The sequence below is a fragment of the Danio rerio genome, chromosome 22 (assembly GCF_049306965.1).
Source record: "Danio rerio strain Tuebingen ecotype United States chromosome 22, GRCz12tu, whole genome shotgun sequence".
Taxonomy (NCBI): Eukaryota; Metazoa; Chordata; class Actinopteri; order Cypriniformes; family Danionidae; genus Danio; species Danio rerio.
The window spans coordinates 3,512,501-3,533,008 of NC_133197.1; the positions used below are offsets into that span (position 1 = coordinate 3,512,501).

The window sequence follows — 20,508 nt, forward strand, 5'->3', positions numbered from 1 at the left end:
GCTACTAGCTTCACTACATTTCTCAGTAGCGTGGCGGTAGCGTCGCTACTTTTAAAATCAAATAGCTTTTCTGTAGCGAAGCTATTTTATTAGCGATGTAGCCCACAAGCTACATTTACAGATCACGGATCAATAAGGCACGGCTGCGACATTCACATAGCTGTATGGCCGTTGTCTAGCTGATGAACGTAAATCCATATGATGGCAAGAATGACGATTTCTTCTTCTTCCCATTTGTTGATGGTCGACAACAAAGTTTTTGGTGCGTTACTGCCACCTCTCGCTCTGGTTGGTGACGTCGAACACAAGATATTTATTAATTTATATATACATATAGTTTACTGCAGTGAAGGCTAAGGTATACTATAGAAATTACTATTAGTTTATGATAGTTACTAATTATACATTCTAGTGTAATTAAATATATTTACAATATTATGCTTATTCCTAAATATTTCCATTTACTATAAATTACTATATTGTTTTTAATGTGTAACACCTGGTTTTATTGGCTTTTTCGTTTTTGCTGTTATATACTGTAATTTGTTTTTGTTAGGTGCAGCATATTAACTGCAGGAAACAATTGAACTGAACTATTCTTCCTCATATGCTTCATTGACAGTTTTATTGATCACTAAAATATGAGTGACTTGGATTTAAGTTGCTTCGACTTAAATATGAATAATTGCAAAAAATAGCTTAGATGTAGCAAAGCTACTTTTGCCAAGTAGTTACCAAAGTAGTTTTACCAAAGCTACTTTTGCCAAGCTACTTTTGCCAAGTAGCTTTTAGCTTAGCTTGCTACGTTTCCCAGAGTGTAGCTTTTAGTGTAGTTAAGCTACATTTTAAGTAGAGTAGCTAATAGCTTAGTTCACAAAATTGTTCAACTAGCTTGCCCAACACTGCTAATTCATATGAATTCGTACAATCTCATTCATACAATTTACTACGGTTTGCTCACCCCCAATGAAGATTGGCTTTAGGGGCGGGGTTTGGTGCCACGCCTCCTTTTAAAAATTATACTTTTTCGCACGACTGAACTCATACGAATTCATATGAATTAGCCACTAAACTGACAAAATGTAATATAGTTAGGTTTTTCCAGTTGAGCTTATGATATTAGCTTAATCGGTTTTTATCTGGGAATATCATGCCTTGGAATGTCATGATTGACCAATCAGAAACAAGTATTGTCAATATAAACGCATAAAGGAGGCATTTATTTTACACTACACTATAAAAAAAAATTAATTTTATGGTTTATTCACACTAGCTGAAATGTACCGTAAAATAACGGATATTGAATTACAGAAATTTACCAAAAATTTTATTTCAAGGAAATTTCGGTAATTTAATAAGTGTTATTTTATAGTATATATCTGTAAGTTAAAGGATTTTATTTTACATTTTTTCAGCTGCCTGAAACCATAAAATTATCAATTATATTCGTTATTTTACGGTATATTTCTGTTATTTACAGCTGCTGGAAATAAACCGTTAAATTAACTATTTTTTTACAGTGTAGGCCATTTTTAAATGCATTTTGCCCATTTATTTGCAAGAGAACCATGTCTAAAGCCTATACAAATTAAGCTGTGGTCAATTAAACCTTAATTTTATTAAAAAGCTAACGCACAAATATTTTTATTTTTACATAATTGCATTCAGTGGCTTCACTTCATGGTTCCAAAATAATAAGTTAGTCGGAAAAGAGCAGTGTGCAAACACTCCCGGACATAAGCTTTGTTTTTCTCTCTGGTCTTCAAAGAAATGGCTTCATGGACCGGAGGGACAGTAAATAGCATCAGGTGAAAGGTTCAAGTCTCCAGACGAGGCCAGTGGCATTTGTTGAAGATCTGCACAGAATCCACTGATATTAACAGCCAGGCGGTCTTAAACCCACGATGAAGAACACACAGAAGTAATCTCTGCAAATAAAGACATGCGAAAACTTCATCTGCGATAAATTCAATTAACTTGGCACATGCTAACAATTACACACAGCTATCTATTTCCGTCCCCAAGTCGCCGTGTTGAAATTGCGATCAGCGGGTGGCCGAAGATGAGACGAGATGTTAGATTACGAGCATGTTGAGCTCATGCATGTGTTTACCATTCAGGTAGGAGGCCAGATTGTGAAAATAATTGATTGTTCTGTTGAGATGCCATGTGCGATGACAGCTGATTGGTCGTCGTATAAGCAATTTCATTTCGCCATCTGCCTTGTCAAACCGAGCTTATGAAATTTTAATGATCCTGCGGAAACGTACACTGCTAGATGCAGTCGACTTGATCATAACTAAGCCCTCTTTCAGGCCAAAACACCAGGCGCACAACCGTTTTCAGACAACATTTCTTTAATACAAAGTCAACATATCTACATACACAGTGGTTTCAAACCAATTATTGTGTGTCCGTCAGAAGTAACAGTTTGAAAGCGATAGCACTTGGCCTTCGTACAAAGGGAAGCGATTCTCATGTTTGAGTTTGGCTTTTTTTTCTTCTCTTCTTTTGTTTTTTTCTGTTGGCCGTTGTGTTAATACGTTCACTTTTTGTATGTTGGTTCTTCGTTATTTGTACTCTAATCAGTTTGTACGTTTGGCTCCCGTTGTCAAAGCTCAAATGTCCATTGGCAGAACGTCCGAGCTCCTCTGCCATCGTAGAGATGTATTATTTATTTATTTTTTTTTGGAGATCAGTCCGACAAGTCCAATCGCACGATGGAAAAGTTCGTTATAAACACACACAAAACTCCCAACAGTTTAAAAGGCAGCGCTGGAATTTCCAGATTCCAATTTCTCACCTACTTTCGTCCCTTAACGGAAAAATCCCCAAAGTAAAATCGGAACTAAACATGGCATGCATCTGTAAACGTCTAGAGCTTCGCGATGAACTAGTAATCAAACAAAGATGGAGAACAGAGGCAGTGGTGAGAGAGGGACGTGTTTTTATGCTAGTGATGCTAACATGCTACCAATTAGCTTCCGCTGTTCATATGGCATTCTGTAGGCACTGGGCGTTTTAGTCCTTCTTCACTCAGAAACGTGAAACGATTACTGATTTGTGCTGCGTTCAGGAGTCGCTTTTGGGTTGAATCTCAGTCGAGAACTTTACATCACTCCAAAATCAAAGGAGCTTAATTTTGCTTGAAGAAAACTAAGCCTTATTTTAGGTCCAGCAAGATGGCTTGTATTGCATCGTTTTATTTTAATGACAACAAAACATTCCTATTGGTGGCCCACTGAAGCTGGGCGGGGTTAGGACAGGTCAGGACCTGAGGCTGCTTTTACACTAGTATGTTTTTGCACATTCGAGAACATCAATCCCTGTCCTAAAACACGTCATGAGTCCTAAAACAAAGGGGCACGTGCATTTCTTGCCTGCCACTAGCATGACTATTTGATCAGGACTCGAGGAATCTGGGATTGATTCTGTGCTTAATTTCGACAGCAGATGGTGCTCTAAGCTAGTTTTTAACAGCAGAGAGCGCTCTAGACTAGTTTTTAACAGCAGATGGCACTCTAAGCTAGCTTTTAACAGCCGATGGCGCTCTAAGCTAGTTTTTAACAGCGGATGGCGCTCTAGACTAGTTTTTAACAGCAGATGGCGCTCTAGACTAGTTCTTAACAGCGGATGGCGCTCTAGACTAGTTTTTAAAGCTTGTTTTTAACAGCAGATGGCACTTTAGACTAGTTTTTAACAGCAGAGGGCGCTCTAGACTAGTTTTTAACAGCAGAGGGCGCTCTAGACTAGTTTTTAACAGCAGATGGCGCTCTAAGCTAGCTTTTAACAGCCGATGGCGCTCTAAGCTAGTTTTTAACAGCCGATGGCGCTCTAAGCTAGTTTTTAACAGCGGATGGCGCTCTAGACTAGTTTTTAACAGCGGATGGCGCTCTAGACTAGTTTTTAAAGCTTGTTTTTAACAGCAGATGGCACTTTAGACTAGTTTTTAACAGCAGATGGCGCTCTAGGCTAGTTTTTAACCGCAGATGGCGCTCTAGGCTAGTTTTTAACCATGTACTTTTCACAAAGAAGAGCACTTGTGTGTTCAGTTAAATCATGTAAGTTGGCTTTTATGTTACGAGATTAACGTAAACGAAGCTCACTATGACTCTTTTAATTTGCTTAAACCTTTTCTGACTTTATTATTGATTATTTTAGGTTCCACTGATATTTGTTAAGAATCGGGTTCAAACAAACAGCGCCATCTACTGTTAAAAACTAGCCTAGGGCACTGCCTGCTGTTAAAAACTAGCATAGAGCGCCATCTGTTGTTAAACTAACTTAGCCTGAAGTGCCATCTTCTGTTAAAATATTGCCTATAGCGCCGCCTGCTGTTAAAAACTAGACAGATCACATCTCCTATTAAAAAATAGCCAAGAGTGCCATCTGCTGTTAAAAACTAGCCTAGATCGCCATCTACTGTTAGGAAGTAGCATGAAGCGCCTTCTGTTGTTAAAAAAGTGGCCTAGCCTGTGGGACAATCTGCTGTTAAAAACTAGCCTAGAGCACAGTCCGCTGTTAAAAACTAGCCTAGAGCACCGTCCATGTTTAAAACTAGCCTAGAACTCCATTAGCTGTTAAAAACTAGCCTAGAGCACAGTCCGCTGTTAAAAACTAGCCTAGAGCACCGTCCGTGTTTAAAACTAGCCTAGAGCTCCATTAGCTGTTAAAAAGTAGCCCAGAGCACCGTCCGTGTTTAAAACTAGCCTAGAGCTCCATTAGCTGTTAAAAGCTAGCCTAGAGCACAGTCCGCTGTTTAAAACTAGCTTAGAGCTCCATCAGCTGTTAAAAACTAGCGTAGAGCGCCATCTACTATTAAAAAACTAGCCTAGATTTGCCGTCTACTTTTAAAAACTACCCTAGAGTGGCCATACTGTTGATATAGGAATCGATTTTTCACCACAGCTCTATAAAAAGACTCCTAAGTGTTTTCAAAATGCTCTGTTGTTGTGGGTCAAACGCACCAGAGTAGCGTGGTTGACAGGTATTACTTTAGCATATTCATTTAAAAATGAAAAGCACTAGTGTAAATGGGTGTAAACCTCTAGAGAAATCTCGGTGAGCGCTGGATGAGGTGCTAATGTCCTGCAGGTGGCGCTATGGGTCTATGGCCTGTTGGTTTTGGTGCTGGGGACAGGATGTGCTTTGAAAGAAAGAGCACTGGCTTCTGTGTCCACTGACTGGCTTCATCACTCGGTCAATAAGTGGGTGTGTGGTGGGCGTTCTGCTGCGCAGTCATCCAGCGGGCTAACATTTACCCCTTCAGAAATGTGTAAAGAAACGACTCGAGTGCTGAGAAAATGTGAATTCGTTACTGTTATTATTAAAAGCTTGACTAGATTAATTATGGTTCGTTCTGGAGACAATTGAGAAACAAATATTGCGTAAAGGGGGGTAATAATTTTGACCTAAAATGGTGCTAAAAAAATTAAAAGCTGCTTTTATTCCAGCCGAAATATAACTGTTAAGACGTTTCCTAGAAGAAAAAATATTATAGGAAATACTGTGAGAAATTCCTGAATCTGTTAAACATCATTTGGGAAATATTTATATATATATATATATATATATATATATTTATATATATATATATATATATATATATATATATATATATATATATATATATATTTATATATATATATATATATATATATATATATATATATATATATATATGTATATATATATATATATATATATATATATATATATGTGTATATATATATATATATATATATATATATATATATATGTGTATATATATATATATATATATATATATATATATATATATATATATATATATATGTGTATATATATATATATATATATATATATATATATATATATATATATATATATATATATAAAAGAAATACAAATTCACAGGAGGGTGAATGATTTTGATTTCAACTGCATATGTTTTGTTATAATAGCTAATATTTGGCTGAGATATAATTACTGATCAATTGAAAATTGAGGGTTTAAAAAAAATTAAATATTGAGAAAAATCACATTTTAATTATAATTAAAGTATTTTTCCTTTTGATTTTGGAGTGAAATGGCAGCCGTTCGCTTAGCGAGATTCTCCTTAAAAAGTTTCTAGAAACTGCGCAGCATGAAGTCTTGGGGAAAAGGAGAGGCGCTGTGATTTCTCTCACCACTGGACTGCAGCGTGTGGCGGCGAAGATAAGAGAAAAGTGAAGAACTGGGGAGGGAAAAAATAAACCAACAAATGCATCAGGAAAAAAAAAAGGAGGAATGAAGGGAAGAGAGATAAACAGAGCTGTTAGCGTGAGACAAAGCTTCTTTCAAAACTGCGGAAGGTTTCCATTAGCATAAACATTTCTTTTTTTTTTTTTTTTTTTTTTTTTTTAGTCGTTTATCTCAGTATTGTTCAAAGACAGAAATCTCGTGGGTCAAATTATACAAATACATATAATATATATTTGTTTATTTACAGGCATTATATTCAGGATCATAGTTGATATCTAACAAACGATCGAACATTCGGTGGTTTGGAAAGTAAAAAAGAACCAAAAGATGGCAAAAGAAATGAAAGCGAGAGATGGGCTTTAACAATTTTTGTAGTAAATTTGGAAAGTATCAATTATATATATATATTGTTCAAATCAGTCTGTAGTAAACCAATATAAAAGTAATACTTTAGTTAATACCAGTACTATAGATGAATAACAAGTAGTCCACCCTTCGTTATTGAGCAACAGGAAGTCAAATCTCCCCCGCAAGTGATTTATGGGAGATTTTCTTTACAAAGAATCATTCATCCACGCGATTTCATGGCGGTATAAAAATGAGCGCCCGCTTAAAAACAAACAAAACAAAAGGCTATTCATATGAAGATTTGGATATATCTATTATATTCTGCATTTAAATATATGCGTGAGTGCGTATGTATACATTCACGTCCCATTCGTTTATGTATACATGCGCACAAACATCTGCCGTAACATTTCTACAGTGAAAAAATAGAATGTCTTTTAACGTAACATGAGCAAAAATGAGCATCATCTTTACTTGCTAATTAAAAAAAAGAAGAGTATTCGTTAAAAACACTAAAATCAAGAAATCAAACGTCTGTTAAGAAAGAAGATAATAGTCAAAATAATACAACAATAACGTGTTTTTTTTTTTTGTTTTTGTTTTTTGTTTTCTACGATGTTACAAGAATAAGGCTTTTTTGGAAATAAGATTACACACGGCTCCTTTCACTCTTCCACCAATCAGGTTCAAGCATTCTCCAGATCGGCCAATCAGATCTGACGGCGGAGAGTTGACCCCTCCCCCCCTCGTACGCATATGCATGAGCGTGTAGAACAGTCCCACCTACGACAACAAGATAGCTGTACCGCAATTTCATGACGCGAATATCCATCGTCTATTAAACGTACCGTTTACGAATGAACCGAACCGAATCGTAAACGAACGAACCGTTTACGAACCGAGGCAAGGAATCCCAAAATAACCAGCAATGGGCTGTTTGGATAAAACAAAGGTGGACGCGCGGTTTCATTTTGGGGCATTAGGAAATGGACCAAGCGGTGGGACCAACACACCCACACACACACACACACACACACACACAAAAAAAACCTTTCACACTTAAATCGGAGTCTTCACATGTACACATACAGCATAATGGAGCGAAAGCAGCATGTTTGGTATCAAGAGCGAACTGAAACCAAATCAAAACAGTTGTAAGACAAAAAAAAAATTAAAGAGTTGGCGATGAAGGTTGGTCACCGGGGACGCCAGAGTTACCACATATCGCCGCCTACATATCCGGTGCGACCATTGTTGAGTCTTCAGGTCCAAAATCTCCAGGTTTAGCTTTCAAGACGATGGAGATGGAGCTACATCGCTGGAAAGCACCAAATAACGGTCCAAAACCTCAAGAAACTGATGCGATTAGCTTTCTGCCATTTCCTCGAATGCCTCAAGAACGCCGTCAGCTTTCAATCTGAGGGTTTTACTTTCTCAAGTGGGTGAACGGTTCGGATTGCTTCTTAAGTGGCCCCCAATTTTGTCCAAATCACTTGAAAGAGGCTTGAACCGAGACGTGAGCAGCCAACAAAGTTTCCTTTCCAACTTGTTTTTGTACCTTTGCTCCAACTTCTCCACTCTTGAGTCTCACGAGACGTTAAACGTTTAGTAAACACTGAAGGAACCAACCAAATCGGGTGCTTGCTGTGTATTGGCAAAACTCCTTCCTTTGTTTTTTTGTTTTGTTTTATGTACTATGTTCATAGAGTCAGTCTGGAAAGAAACAATGTTTGTCTTCCACATCAGAACACTTGAGGTAAGGTTAGTGGTCCGACACTTGGATCATTCCCACCCTACAGCCTGAGCCAAAAAACGGTTGGTTCCTCGTTGAGATTGGGGCTTCTGCGCTTGTTGCGGTCCGATTGGGAAACTCTTGGTTGGATTGGTTCCAAAAAAAAAAGACGTGTGGAAATAAACGCTATGGATTTTCTATAGTTGTCATCGTGTTTTTCAAGCAAGTTTTTATGGCTCAGGAGGCTGTTGGGGGGAGGGGGATTGTGGGGCTGGGGGGAACAAAAGATGGCTTTTTTTTACGTTGCATAGTGATCAAAACTTCCAAGGTACTCCAGAGCCGCCTGGTAGCAAAACTGGTACTCGTCCTGTAGAGGGAAAACACAAAGACATCAGCGACTGCTTCAGCTTGTCATTTATTTGAGCTTTTAAAGTGGTACTTCACCCCAAAATGTGGACAGCATTTTAGCACGTTTACAATTTAGTCTTACATCGAAATCATTTTCAAAATGCATCGACTCATTGACTGAGGTTAGTTTTAACAGCTGACAGTGTTCTAGGTTAGTTTTTAACAGCAGATGGTACTCTAGGTTCCTTTCTGATAGCAGATGGTGCTTTACGGTAGTTTTTAACAGCAGATGGTGCTCTAGGGTCGTTTTGTTTTTCACAGTAAACATCTGTTAATGATCTGCTGTTAAAAACTAGCCTAAAGTGCCACCTGCTCTTAAAAACTAGCTTAGATCGCTGCCATCTATTGTTAAAATCTAGCCTAGAGCACCATCTACTGTAAAGAAAACTAGCCTAGAGTGCCATCTACTTTTAAAAACTAGCCTAGCGTGAAGTCTGCTGTAAAAAACTAGCCTAGAGTGACGTTTGCTGTTAAAAACTAGCCTAGAGTGACGTCTGCTGTAAAAAAACTAGCCTAGAGTGACGTTTGCTGTTAAAAACTAGCCTAGAGTGACTTTTGCTTGTAGGAACTAGCCTAGAGCGCCATCTGCTGTTTAAAACTAGCCTATAGCGCCATCTGCTGTTTAAAACTAGCCTAGAGTGCCATCTACTGTAAAGAAAACTAGCCTAGAGCATCATCTACTGTAAAGAAAACTAGCCTAGAGTGCAATCTGCTGTTAAAAACTAGCCTAGAGTGCAATCTGCTGTTAAAAACTAGCCTAGAGTGCAATCTGCTGTTAAAAACTAGCCTAGAGTGATGTTTGCTGTTAAGAACTAGCCTAGAGCGCCATCTGCTGTTAAGAACTAGCCTAGAGCGCTATCTGCTGTTTAAAACTAGCCTAGAGCGCCATCTGCTGTTTAAAACTACTCTAGAGTGACGTCTGCTGTTAAAAACTAGCCTAGAGCGCCGTCTGCTGTTAGAAACTAGCCTAGAGCGCCATCTGCTGATAAAAACTAGCCTAGAGTGACGTTTGCTGTTAAAAACTAGCCTAGAGCGCGGTCTGCTGTTTAAAACTAGCCTAGAGTGCTGTCTGCTGTTAAAAACTATCCTAGATCGCCATCTATTGTTAAAAACTAGCCTAGGGCAACACCTACTGTTAAAAAAACTAGCCTAGATCATCATCTACTGTAAAGAAAAGTAGCCTAGAGTGCCATCTGCCATTAAAAACTAGCCTAGAGTGCCGTCTGCCGTTAAAAACTAGCCTAGAGTGCCGTCTGCCGTTGAATACTAGCCTTGAGTGCCATCTACTATTATAACCTAGCCTGAATCTGCTGTTAAAAAAAAACTAGCCTAGAGCGCCATCTGCTGTTAGAAATGATCCTAGGGCACCATCTCCTGATAGAAACTAGGCTTAAACCAGCCTAGGCTGGTTGGCTGGTTTTAGCTGGTCGACCAGCCTGGTTTTAGAGCGGTTTTGGCCATTTCCAGGCTGTTTTCCAGCCATTTCCAGCCTGGTCTTAGCTGGTCAGGCTGGGAGATGACCAGCTAAAACCAGCTTGACCAGCCTAGCCAGACTGGGAGCCCAGCCCAAACCAGCTATGTCCAGCTTAAACCAATGAAATGGCCAAACCGCTCTAAAACTAGGTTGTTCAACCAGCTAAAACCAGCCAACCAGCCTAGGCTGGTTTAAGCTGGATTTTTCAGCAGGGAAACTAGCCTAGAGCACCGTCTGTTGTTAAAAGCTAGCCTAGAGTGCCATCTACTATTAAAACCTAGCCTGGATTGCCATCTGCTGTTAAAAACTAGCCCAGCCTAGAGCGCAATTTTATTTAATTTGTATTTACAATTAATTATTTATTCCCCTTCATGTCTTTCCAAACCAAAAAAAGGTTTTTGTTCATCTTCAGAACACAAATTTTAGATGACACCCTGGAGCTCTCTGATTCTCAATAGACAGCAAGGGTCACGAGATCCAAAAAGGAATGAAAAACATTATCTATGTTTCCATCCACCTATTTTTATGTGCCTTTTGGAATATCTCATAAATATTGCTTGATCAAAATGCCATGTGACGATAAATAATAACAGTACTCCAGTATTGTTATAATTCCGTTATTATTCCCTCCAGAACAGTCTTGAGCATCTGTCTGCGCTCTCAAAGAGCGTCTCCAAAAGCCACCACATTGCGCTCATTGCATTCCATCTTTGTCTTATGAGGCGCAACTCATTTATTAAACAGGAAAAAACACCACAGTGGCTTCTCCCAATGCATAAAACTGCATTGTTAAGTCTTATATTTGCTCCAGTTTATCAGGAAATAACAACACAATCTCACGGCAATTCGTAACTTTTTCATTTAGTGGCTAATTCGTATGAATTCGTACAATCTAATTCGTACAATTTACTACGATTTGCTTATCCCCCAATGACGGTTGGGGTTGGGGTCAGGTGCCACGCCTCCTTTTTAAAATCGTACCATTTCGTACGACTGAACTCGTACGAATTCGTACGAATTCGCCACTAAACTGGCAAAACGTAAAATTCTTACGTTTTCTCGTGAGATCAGGCTGGAAATAACCCTTTTGTTCTCTTTGATACATCAGATTGGAAACGCTGCTTTATTCGCAAACGTTTCATGCAATATTCCAGTTTTGCATCTAAATTTAATTCCTACATTTGGATGTAAACATGTTTTATGTTGTTTTTCTGGATCCCTCGTTGTCTTATTGAGGATGAGAGAGCTCCTGGATTTCATCTAATATATCATAATTAGTGTTCAGTAGATGAACCAAGGTCTCACAGTTTAGAAAACAACATTAGGGTGAGTAAGTAATAGCATGTTTTTCATTTTCTTCATGAATTATCCCTTTAAAGAAGGCAGTCTGGTGTGGAACTGTCGCTTTAGTCTCTCACCTCCGTCTGCACCATTGCTGGCCGCTGTGTTCTGAGCATTTTGACCGTCTGGAAAATGTCCACGACTCCCTCATAACGCATCCTTTCCAGCACGATACTCAGCGTAATGAAGACCCCGGTCCGTCCAACACCGGCACTGCATCCAGAAACATCCAGTGTTAAAAATGATCTACGCTGGGTTCCACACAAATGTAAGTGGATTGAACATAAAAAATTAAGTTCTCTACCAAAAGCATTAAAATTGTGTTGTTTCAACTAATTTTAATTAGGTTCTTTGAACAGACTCCAAGAGCTATTTTTTGAGTGTAGAAAAGCGAGCTGCAAACTGCTGCAAATGTTCTCCATTGAAACATCCTTAAAAAGATGCAGTTATGTTGTTAAATTGTGCTCGAGAAGTTGTGATGTCTCCAACTTCTTCAGAATGAAAGAAATCAAATCAATATAGTTAGACATTAAATACAACATTAAACATTAAATTAAATAGTTACAATTTTAAATACCTAAACTTAATACTTTTATTTGTTTATAAAATATATAAATGAAATACACAATATTAACAGTTAAATGATTGAGTTTATGATTAAATAAATAAACAGACCATAAATATAAAGTACATTTTAATGTATAATAAACAAATGATAAGAAGACCACTACCAAAAAATAACATAACAAATAACTAATAATAATAATAATAATAACATATTAAAATAAAAATAAATAAGGGTGAAATAAACAAATAAATGAATATAAATTAAGGTAAGATAAATAAAATAAATAATTAAATTAATTAATTAAGGTGAAATAAACAAACAAATAAATAAAAACTAAGAATAAAGAAATAAAAAACAAACAAATAAATAAATATATTAGGGTGAAAAAATAAATATAAATTAAGGCAAAATAAAAAAACAAATAAATTAGGGTAAAATAAATAAATAAATAAATATAAATTAAGGTGAAATAAATAAAAAAATTATAGATTAGGGTGAAATAAATAAATAAATAAATATAAATTAGGTTGAAATAAATAGATAAATAAATATAATTTAAGGTGAAATAAATAAATAAATTAATACATATATTAAGGTCAAATAATAAATATATAAATTAAGGCAAAATAAATAAATAAATATAAATTTAGGCAAAATAAATAAATAAATATAAATAAGGGAAAAATAAATAAATAAATAATTATAAATAAAGTAGAAATAAATAAATAAATAATTTAATTAATATAAATTAAGGAGAAATAAATAAATAAATATAATCTAAGATTAAATAAATAATTAAATATAAATTAAGGAGAAATAAATAAATTAACAAATATAAATTAAGGAGAAAAAAAATAATAAATAAATAGATAAATGAAGGTGAAACAAACAAAACTAACATTTTTGGTCTGAACTAATTATAAATCAGGAAAATTTAAAACATATTGTTAAAGCATATATATATATATATATATATATATATATATATATATATATATATATATATATATATATATATATATATATATATATATATATATATATATATATATATATATATAGTGTGCAGTGTTATTTGCGGAGCCGGTGGTAAAGGCACAGATGTTAAGCTGGTCTGGCGTGACAGCGCTCAAACAGGACGACTCTTAAGTCTGATTTTTCATAAGCTGCTTTGCCGTCGAGCAATTTCACCCACAATAATTGATATGACAACAGGCTTATTTCCCTCTTTTCCAAACAGTGACACAACGACTCAACCGGCCAATCACAGCACGGCGCTGCAACCACACATTATAAGAGTTTAAAAAGAAAAATGGAGAAAGAGTCACAGCTTCTGTCCGTCTGTCGCACAAAAATACAATCAACCAATCAATAAATGAACGAAGGTATCAGGAGGATGAAAAACTGCGGAAACACAACTGAAAGAATTGATTCCTTTATAACCCACTAGCAACTGCTGGAAAAGGATGTCCTATAAAGGATAAAAACAAATATAATTATTAATTTATGAAGATTTTACAGGAGTTTTAATTAGTTTGAATTCTCATTTAATTTTCTTTGTTTTCGTTTACATTTTAGCAGAAATTATAACATTATATTTTATATAAATAAGGATTTAATGTTATATTTACTGAAAATGTGCTGCTATATACTGTATACATTGATATAATAACCTGTAATGTGACAATATTTAACAACAAATTAATAATTATCAAAATATTATTACTTTGATAAATATTAATTTGTTGTTAAATATTGTATTAAATATATTAATAATATTTCAAACATATTATTAAATGATTTTCATCCTTACTTTTACTCTGAACTCATCATAAACACTTACATTTATTTGACATATATTTATTTTATTATTTACTTATTTGCAGTGTTTTGTTTTGATATTTTAATCTATTGGACATTCATTTAGCCTTCATCTCCTTAAAGCACAAATAATCACTGCTGCGCTGTCTAAGCAACTATGTGAAAGTGATGCATGTTATGGTGAGTCTCACCTGCAGTGGACAGAGATGGGACCGTCCTGTCCGAACTGCTCCTTTGTTTTATGCACCTGTCCGATGAAGTCGATGAATCCCTCTCCAGATTTGGGAACACCCTGCTCCGGCCAGTCGGTGAACTGGAACTGACGGACGGTCCTGGACTGACCGTCCTGAGGGAGACAGAGCGGAGGAACAAACATCATGAACAGGAACACACAAAAACACAAACAAAAACATACAACTATTTTAGGATACTCGCTGGAATAAATGCCAAAAAAACATTGAATAAAAAAACTTTGATTTTATTGAATCTAATTTTCAGTCAGTTTTCATTGAAGTTGAAATAATTAAAATATAAATCAGACCAAAGCAGACAAACATGAGGAACAAGAACATACAAAAAACTAAACAAATACGAAACTATTTCTGGTTACCTGCCAGAATCAATGTAAAAAAAAAAAAAAAGATATAATAATAAAAAAAACTTTCATTCTATCTCAGTTAATATTGATGATTTTCATTTACTTTAATATATAATAATTTCAAATAAAAATAAACTGTTCAGAAGTTTTAAGAGTACAAATGTTGAGTTTTTTGAACTGCTGGTGGCGCTGTAGAGTTTGACCTAAAGAACCACAGTTAATGTCGGATGACTGTTTATATGATTCTTTATTACTGCACCAATTTTCATTATTTTCATTATGTTTGCATCTATGGGCTGCCAATTCAGCCCCATACGGGACACTACTACCACCATCACTACTACTACTTCCACCATCACCACACCTACTATTACCACCATCAGTACTACTTCCACCCCCACCACTGCCACCACCACCACTACTACAACCACCACTACTACTACTACAACTACTATTACTACTACCAGTACTACTACCACCACGTTCACAACTACTGCGACCACCACCACAATGACAACTACTACTTCTACCACTAATATTACTACTACTACTACCACAACCACTACTACTACCATCACTACTACTACTCCGACCACAACTATTACCACCACTACTACTTCGACTACTATTACTACTACCACAACCACAACAACCACTTCCACTACTATCACCAACACCACAACTACTTCCACTACTACTACTACTACAACCACCACAACTACTACTACTACCACCACCACCACCACCACAACTACCACTACTACCACCTCCACCACTACTACTACCACTACTACCACCTCCACCACTACTACTACCACTACTACCACCACCACCACCACAACTACTACTACCACATCTGCTACAACTTCCACTACTCCTACTACCACCACCACCAGAACTACTTCTACCACCACCACTACTAGTACCACTACTACTACTACTACTACCACCACTACTACCACCACCACCACCACAACTACTTCTACCACCACCACTACTAGTACCACTACTACTACTACTACTACCACCACCACTACTACTACCACCAACACAACAACTACTACCACTACTACCACCACCACCACCACAACTACTACTACCACATCTGCTACAACTTCCACTACTCCTACTACCACCACCACCACCAGAACTACTTCTACCACCACCACTACTAGTACCACTACTACTACTACCACCACCACCACAACTACTTCTACCACCACCACTACTAGTACCACTACTACTACTACTATCACCACCACTACTACTACCACCACCACCACATCTCCAACTACTTCCACTACCACCACAACAACTACTACTACCACCACCGCCACCACAACAACTACCACCACCACCACCACTACAACCACCAACACAACTACTACCACCAAAACTACCACCACCACCCCCCCAACACTACTACTACCACCATCACAACTACTACTACTACTACCACCAAAACAACTACTACCACTACTACCACCCCCACCACCACTACTACCACCACCACAACTACTACTACTACTACTACTACTACTACTATATATATATGAATTACTGATTAAATAAAATCTAATATATAAACACCAAAAAGGTTTTTAAATTAACTTTATAATTACATAAATAATATAGTTTAATAATAATATAATAATATAAAATATAGTTTAATAATAATATAGTTTACTTGTTCTAATTATATATGATGTAAGCAATTATAAAAAATTTATAATTAATTAAAAACAAATGAATCCAAATGAATAAAAAATGAACCAATTATTCAAAATAATGATTGATTTATGATTTACACAAACAAGATTCCATATTATATTTAAAATTCTACATATTAAAAATTGTCTGATTTCTAAAAGTAATTTCAGATCAAATAATCAAAAAATAATTAATGATGTTTGATTACAGTCACACAACACGTCTTTACTCTTCCCCTTTTTGATCAAGCGTTAGTTTCTGCTTCAAAATATCACGAAAGTGGCATATTAAAAGCGTGAGTCCTAAGAGTTGGTGTGTGTCCAATCCACTGATTAAAAACGTGACTGCGTATCCCATCATGCCTTGGCCTCCAGGCTCCGCCCCCTCCAGCCACTCTGATTAAAGCTCTATGATTGGCTCCTTCTGATTAGCGAGCGTCTGCTGGACGATTCAATCATAATTAAAGTGCTTGGCTGGAGTGAAGCGCTCATTTGGCCTCGGCTCCGACCAATCGCGCAAACTCTTCACTCGAAAGAACACTCGACTGATGAGGGCTCCAGGCGTCAAGTGAGCATTTCTGCTAACCCTCGGCTCATTCATATTCATACATCTACAGTCGAAATATGATGCAAAATGAGGAATTATACTCAAACATGCTTTTTAAACTGTTTGAAAAGATATAAGAAATTTGAAGGAAAATACTAATAATTAAAATAATTAAATATGGTTAGAATCATATATTTTATGCATAAAACACATATAAATATATAAATAAAGTTAAACCGTCATGTTATGCTTTTTTATGATACCATTTCATATCTCATATTTAGTAAAAGTATATAAGAGTATTATTATCATGTTCACTAACAGAATAATAAATAATTTATATATATATATATATATATATATATATATATATATATATATATATATATATATATATATATATATATATATATATATATATATATATATTCATTTATTTATTTTATTTATATATTTATTTTCTATTTACATATTTATATAAAATTTTTAAATATATTATATTTTTAAATAAATATATTTAAATATATATATATATATATATATATATATATATATATATATATATATATATATATATATATATATATATATATATATATAATTCTTATTTATAAGACATACTAATTCTATATAGAAAAATTAATATAGGAAAATACTAATAATGAAATAAAAATAATTAGTGCTAGATTCATATATTTTAGGCATAAAACAGATATAACAATTATATAAATGAATACACTTAAACCAGTACGTTATGCTTTTTTATACCATTAAAAAATGATATTTGCTAAAAGTATTTTAAATATTTTATTTAAAAGTAAACACAAAAGTTTATTATTATATTCACTAATAAAATTAAATCAAATGATATAACATTCTTTTTACAAATGTATATATAAATACCTTAGTATTACAATTTTACCATGATTTACCATGTTTTTGAAGAGATTAACGATATTCTTTGCAGTACTTTCCACATAAACACCATGCCTTATGAATATGCTGATCATGAAATATCCAGCCATATGTATAAAATACCATGGTATTACCATGTTTTCTCCAGAAAACATGATGAATAGTGAGTATAGTGATAATAAGTACCATAAATAGTACCAAAGTATCATCATGGTGTTTACAGGGTTGAACACAATACTATTATTAATACTGTTTTCTAAACAAGTACCTTGGTATAGTGATGGCCTCAATCATAACTAGATCCAGACAGAATCTACAGACATTTTTTGCTATTTCTGCTGAGAATTTTGGTAAAAGTCGGCGGATTTCTGCTGAATTATTTTGGGAGTATCATAACTTTAACCTTAATATGTGAAATAAAAAATAATATATTTTTAACTTTTATTTAATGTTTAATATGCAAATCCAATTAGATTTACTTTATTTGGTAAATAAAGCAAGTTTGTCATATAATATATCAAGTAAAAGACAGAATATATTACTGTACAAACTGTATTGTACATAAATCAGATGAACATTTTCACATTAGTCAATATTATTATTAAAATTAATAAAAAAAAAAACAGAATAAATATAGATATACACACATTTGCTCAAGTAAATAAACAGAATTAATGATGGGCTAAAAATCTAAGGAAAATCTGCGCGTGCAGATTCCGGATGGGCCTAATCATAACATACAGCATACCATAGTAGTGAAATTCAACGGCTTTAATATGATACACCAGAAAAAATACCACCATGTCCAAAATACCAGGGTAAAACTATATTCGTTAATAATAGGAAGAAAGGTATAAAAAAAGTACCACGAAAGTTCAGGTAACCCTGAATTTCAAAGTCAAAAAACAGTATTTTTTTACATCCTGAGGTGCCATGTTACTATCCTAAATGTTTTTTCCCAACTTACCCGGGCATCTGTCACTTTAAACTCTCGGAGGATGTACTGCGGCATGTTGTACTCCGCCATTGGATCCACCACAAAGTACTGATATCTAGCCGAGCGCTCTGCCGGCCAATACTGGTGACACTTCTCCTGCGAAAGCACGGCAAAATTAAAGTCAGCGTGAAACAAATTGCTTTTATATTTGTGTGTCGGTGTGCTTCCAACTTAAATATTAAGTAGGGGGTGGGGCTTTCTTTAGTGCATCACTCCGTCATAGTAAACTAACAGTAAGAGGAGCGTGGTTAAGAAATGTAGAATTTTGGAACTGCTGGTGGCGCTGTTGAGGCTTAAGGAACCCAAATTTAGTCAGACGACTGTTTATGTGGATCTCTATTACTGCACCAATTTTTTAAAATAATTTTTCTGTGTTCACTTCTATGGGTTGCCAAATGAGTCCCATTCAAGAATAGGAGGCAGGGTTTAAGGATATTGTGTGCTCGCAAATTTACCATTGTACATTTTGATTTCACAAAAACTTCATTTTGGATTTCAGTTGACCAACAAAACTCACTCTGCCCATCTCCCGCAGTTTGGTCAGCATCACCACAATGGTGGAGTTGTTCTCCCACAACATCCTCCAGAAGTCCTCGGTGGTCTCCGCTAACGGCCCCTGCGTGGCTATATACGCCTTCTGTTGTCTACAGGAGAGAGAAAGTCAATCCCCGTCAAATAAACGCACAAGTAACACGATTCGTTTATAATGATGATGATGTCGACGTACCTGTATCCGTCAATAAAGCTGGAGTTGATGTAGTCGGAGCCCTCCAGCCCTCTGATTGGCTGCAGGCACACTCGAGTGGTCTCGTACGGCATGATGTTAACCAGGCGGTTCTTGAATTTGTTGCAGGGCAGATTGGCACTTATGAATCTGGACGTGTGGGCTTTGGAGTTCGCCAATCGCTGTGGGGAGAGAAAGATTTTGGAGTTAAGTCACTTTCCTAAAAGGGAGTGGGGAGGGGTGGGGGAGATGGGGAGGTAGGGGTTTGGGGGGGGGGAGTGGTTTGGTCCCACAAGAACTACATTTCCCCTTTGTTGCATTGTAACTGCCAGTAGAATCTCTGAAAATACTTAAAAGGGAGCGAAATTCAATCAATTGGCATTGCTAGGAATTCCGGGCCCCTTGAACCCCCCTAAACTGTCCCACCTGATTGGTCCATTCATCACACTTTCAGGGATTTAGTTTGTGGAGTATGCATTAATGTCTTGAAGCACTGGGACACATCATCAGCAATGTTCCCTCAGGTGATTAGACATTCTCAAAGCCAGACAACTTGGCCCAGAAGTGCCTTGTACCTATGGATTAGTATGTTGTATGGTATATGTTTGGCCAGTCTTCAATAGTTGTTCCTATTGAGTAGTAGGAACTAATTTAGTGACCCCCACCCTCCTAAAAGATTGCCCGTTTCTGTGGTGTAACCTTGGAACAAGGTACGTCTTCCACAAGGTATATTAACTATGAAATGTGCAAACGCTCCTACTGCTAGCTAGAAATCTCAGACTGCCATTTAACCGTCCTGACCTTTTATTTTTAGTATAATGGCTCTATTCTATTCCTCTCCACCTGTTTGTCTGTTTATAAACGGGGGAGACTGGCTGACCTAGTTTATGTGCGCTTGCAGGAAACCTGTCAGCATTCGTTTCTGTAATAATCCCCCCAAATCAATTTAATTGTCCATCAGGTAGCACGAAACAGCGCTCTGGAACAACAAGGAAAGTCATGCCGAACTTTTGGTGGCAATTTGGTGAGATGGGTCAATGCTGCATTTTGTATTCATGTGGCGACAGGACGCCATCGTTTTGTACACAGACCATCCACCTCGTA

General features: G+C 36.0%; 1 protein-coding gene and 1 long non-coding RNA gene across 51 annotated transcripts in view; one reads left to right on the forward strand and one right to left on the reverse strand.

The window, feature by feature from the left end:
* LOC141380131 (uncharacterized) overlaps positions 1–5,139 on the forward strand; it is a 7,534-nt gene extending 2,395 nt beyond the window's left edge. The window contains exons 2-3 of the long non-coding RNA XR_012397617.1: positions 1,106–3,266; positions 3,604–5,139. This is a non-coding gene — a long non-coding RNA (uncharacterized lncRNA). The remainder of the gene's footprint in view (positions 1–1,105; positions 3,267–3,603) is intronic.
* A 1,205-nt stretch (positions 5,140–6,344) lies between these two features.
* Positions 6,345–20,508, reverse strand: part of ptprsa (protein tyrosine phosphatase receptor type Sa) — a 387,632-nt gene continuing 373,468 nt past the window's right edge. For all 50 annotated transcript variants that reach the window (XM_073937020.1, XM_073937015.1, XM_073937017.1 and 47 more), the window contains 6 exons: positions 19,408–19,586; positions 19,198–19,324; positions 18,651–18,776; positions 14,106–14,260; positions 11,603–11,738; positions 6,345–8,669 (listed from right to left, as the gene is read on the reverse strand). In XM_073937020.1, the coding sequence (XP_073793121.1) occupies positions 8,601–8,669; positions 11,603–11,738; positions 14,106–14,260; positions 18,651–18,776; positions 19,198–19,324; positions 19,408–19,586 (792 nt within the window). In that variant the 3' untranslated portion in view covers positions 6,345–8,600. The remainder of the gene's footprint in view (positions 8,670–11,602; positions 11,739–14,105; positions 14,261–18,650; positions 18,777–19,197; positions 19,325–19,407; positions 19,587–20,508) is intronic.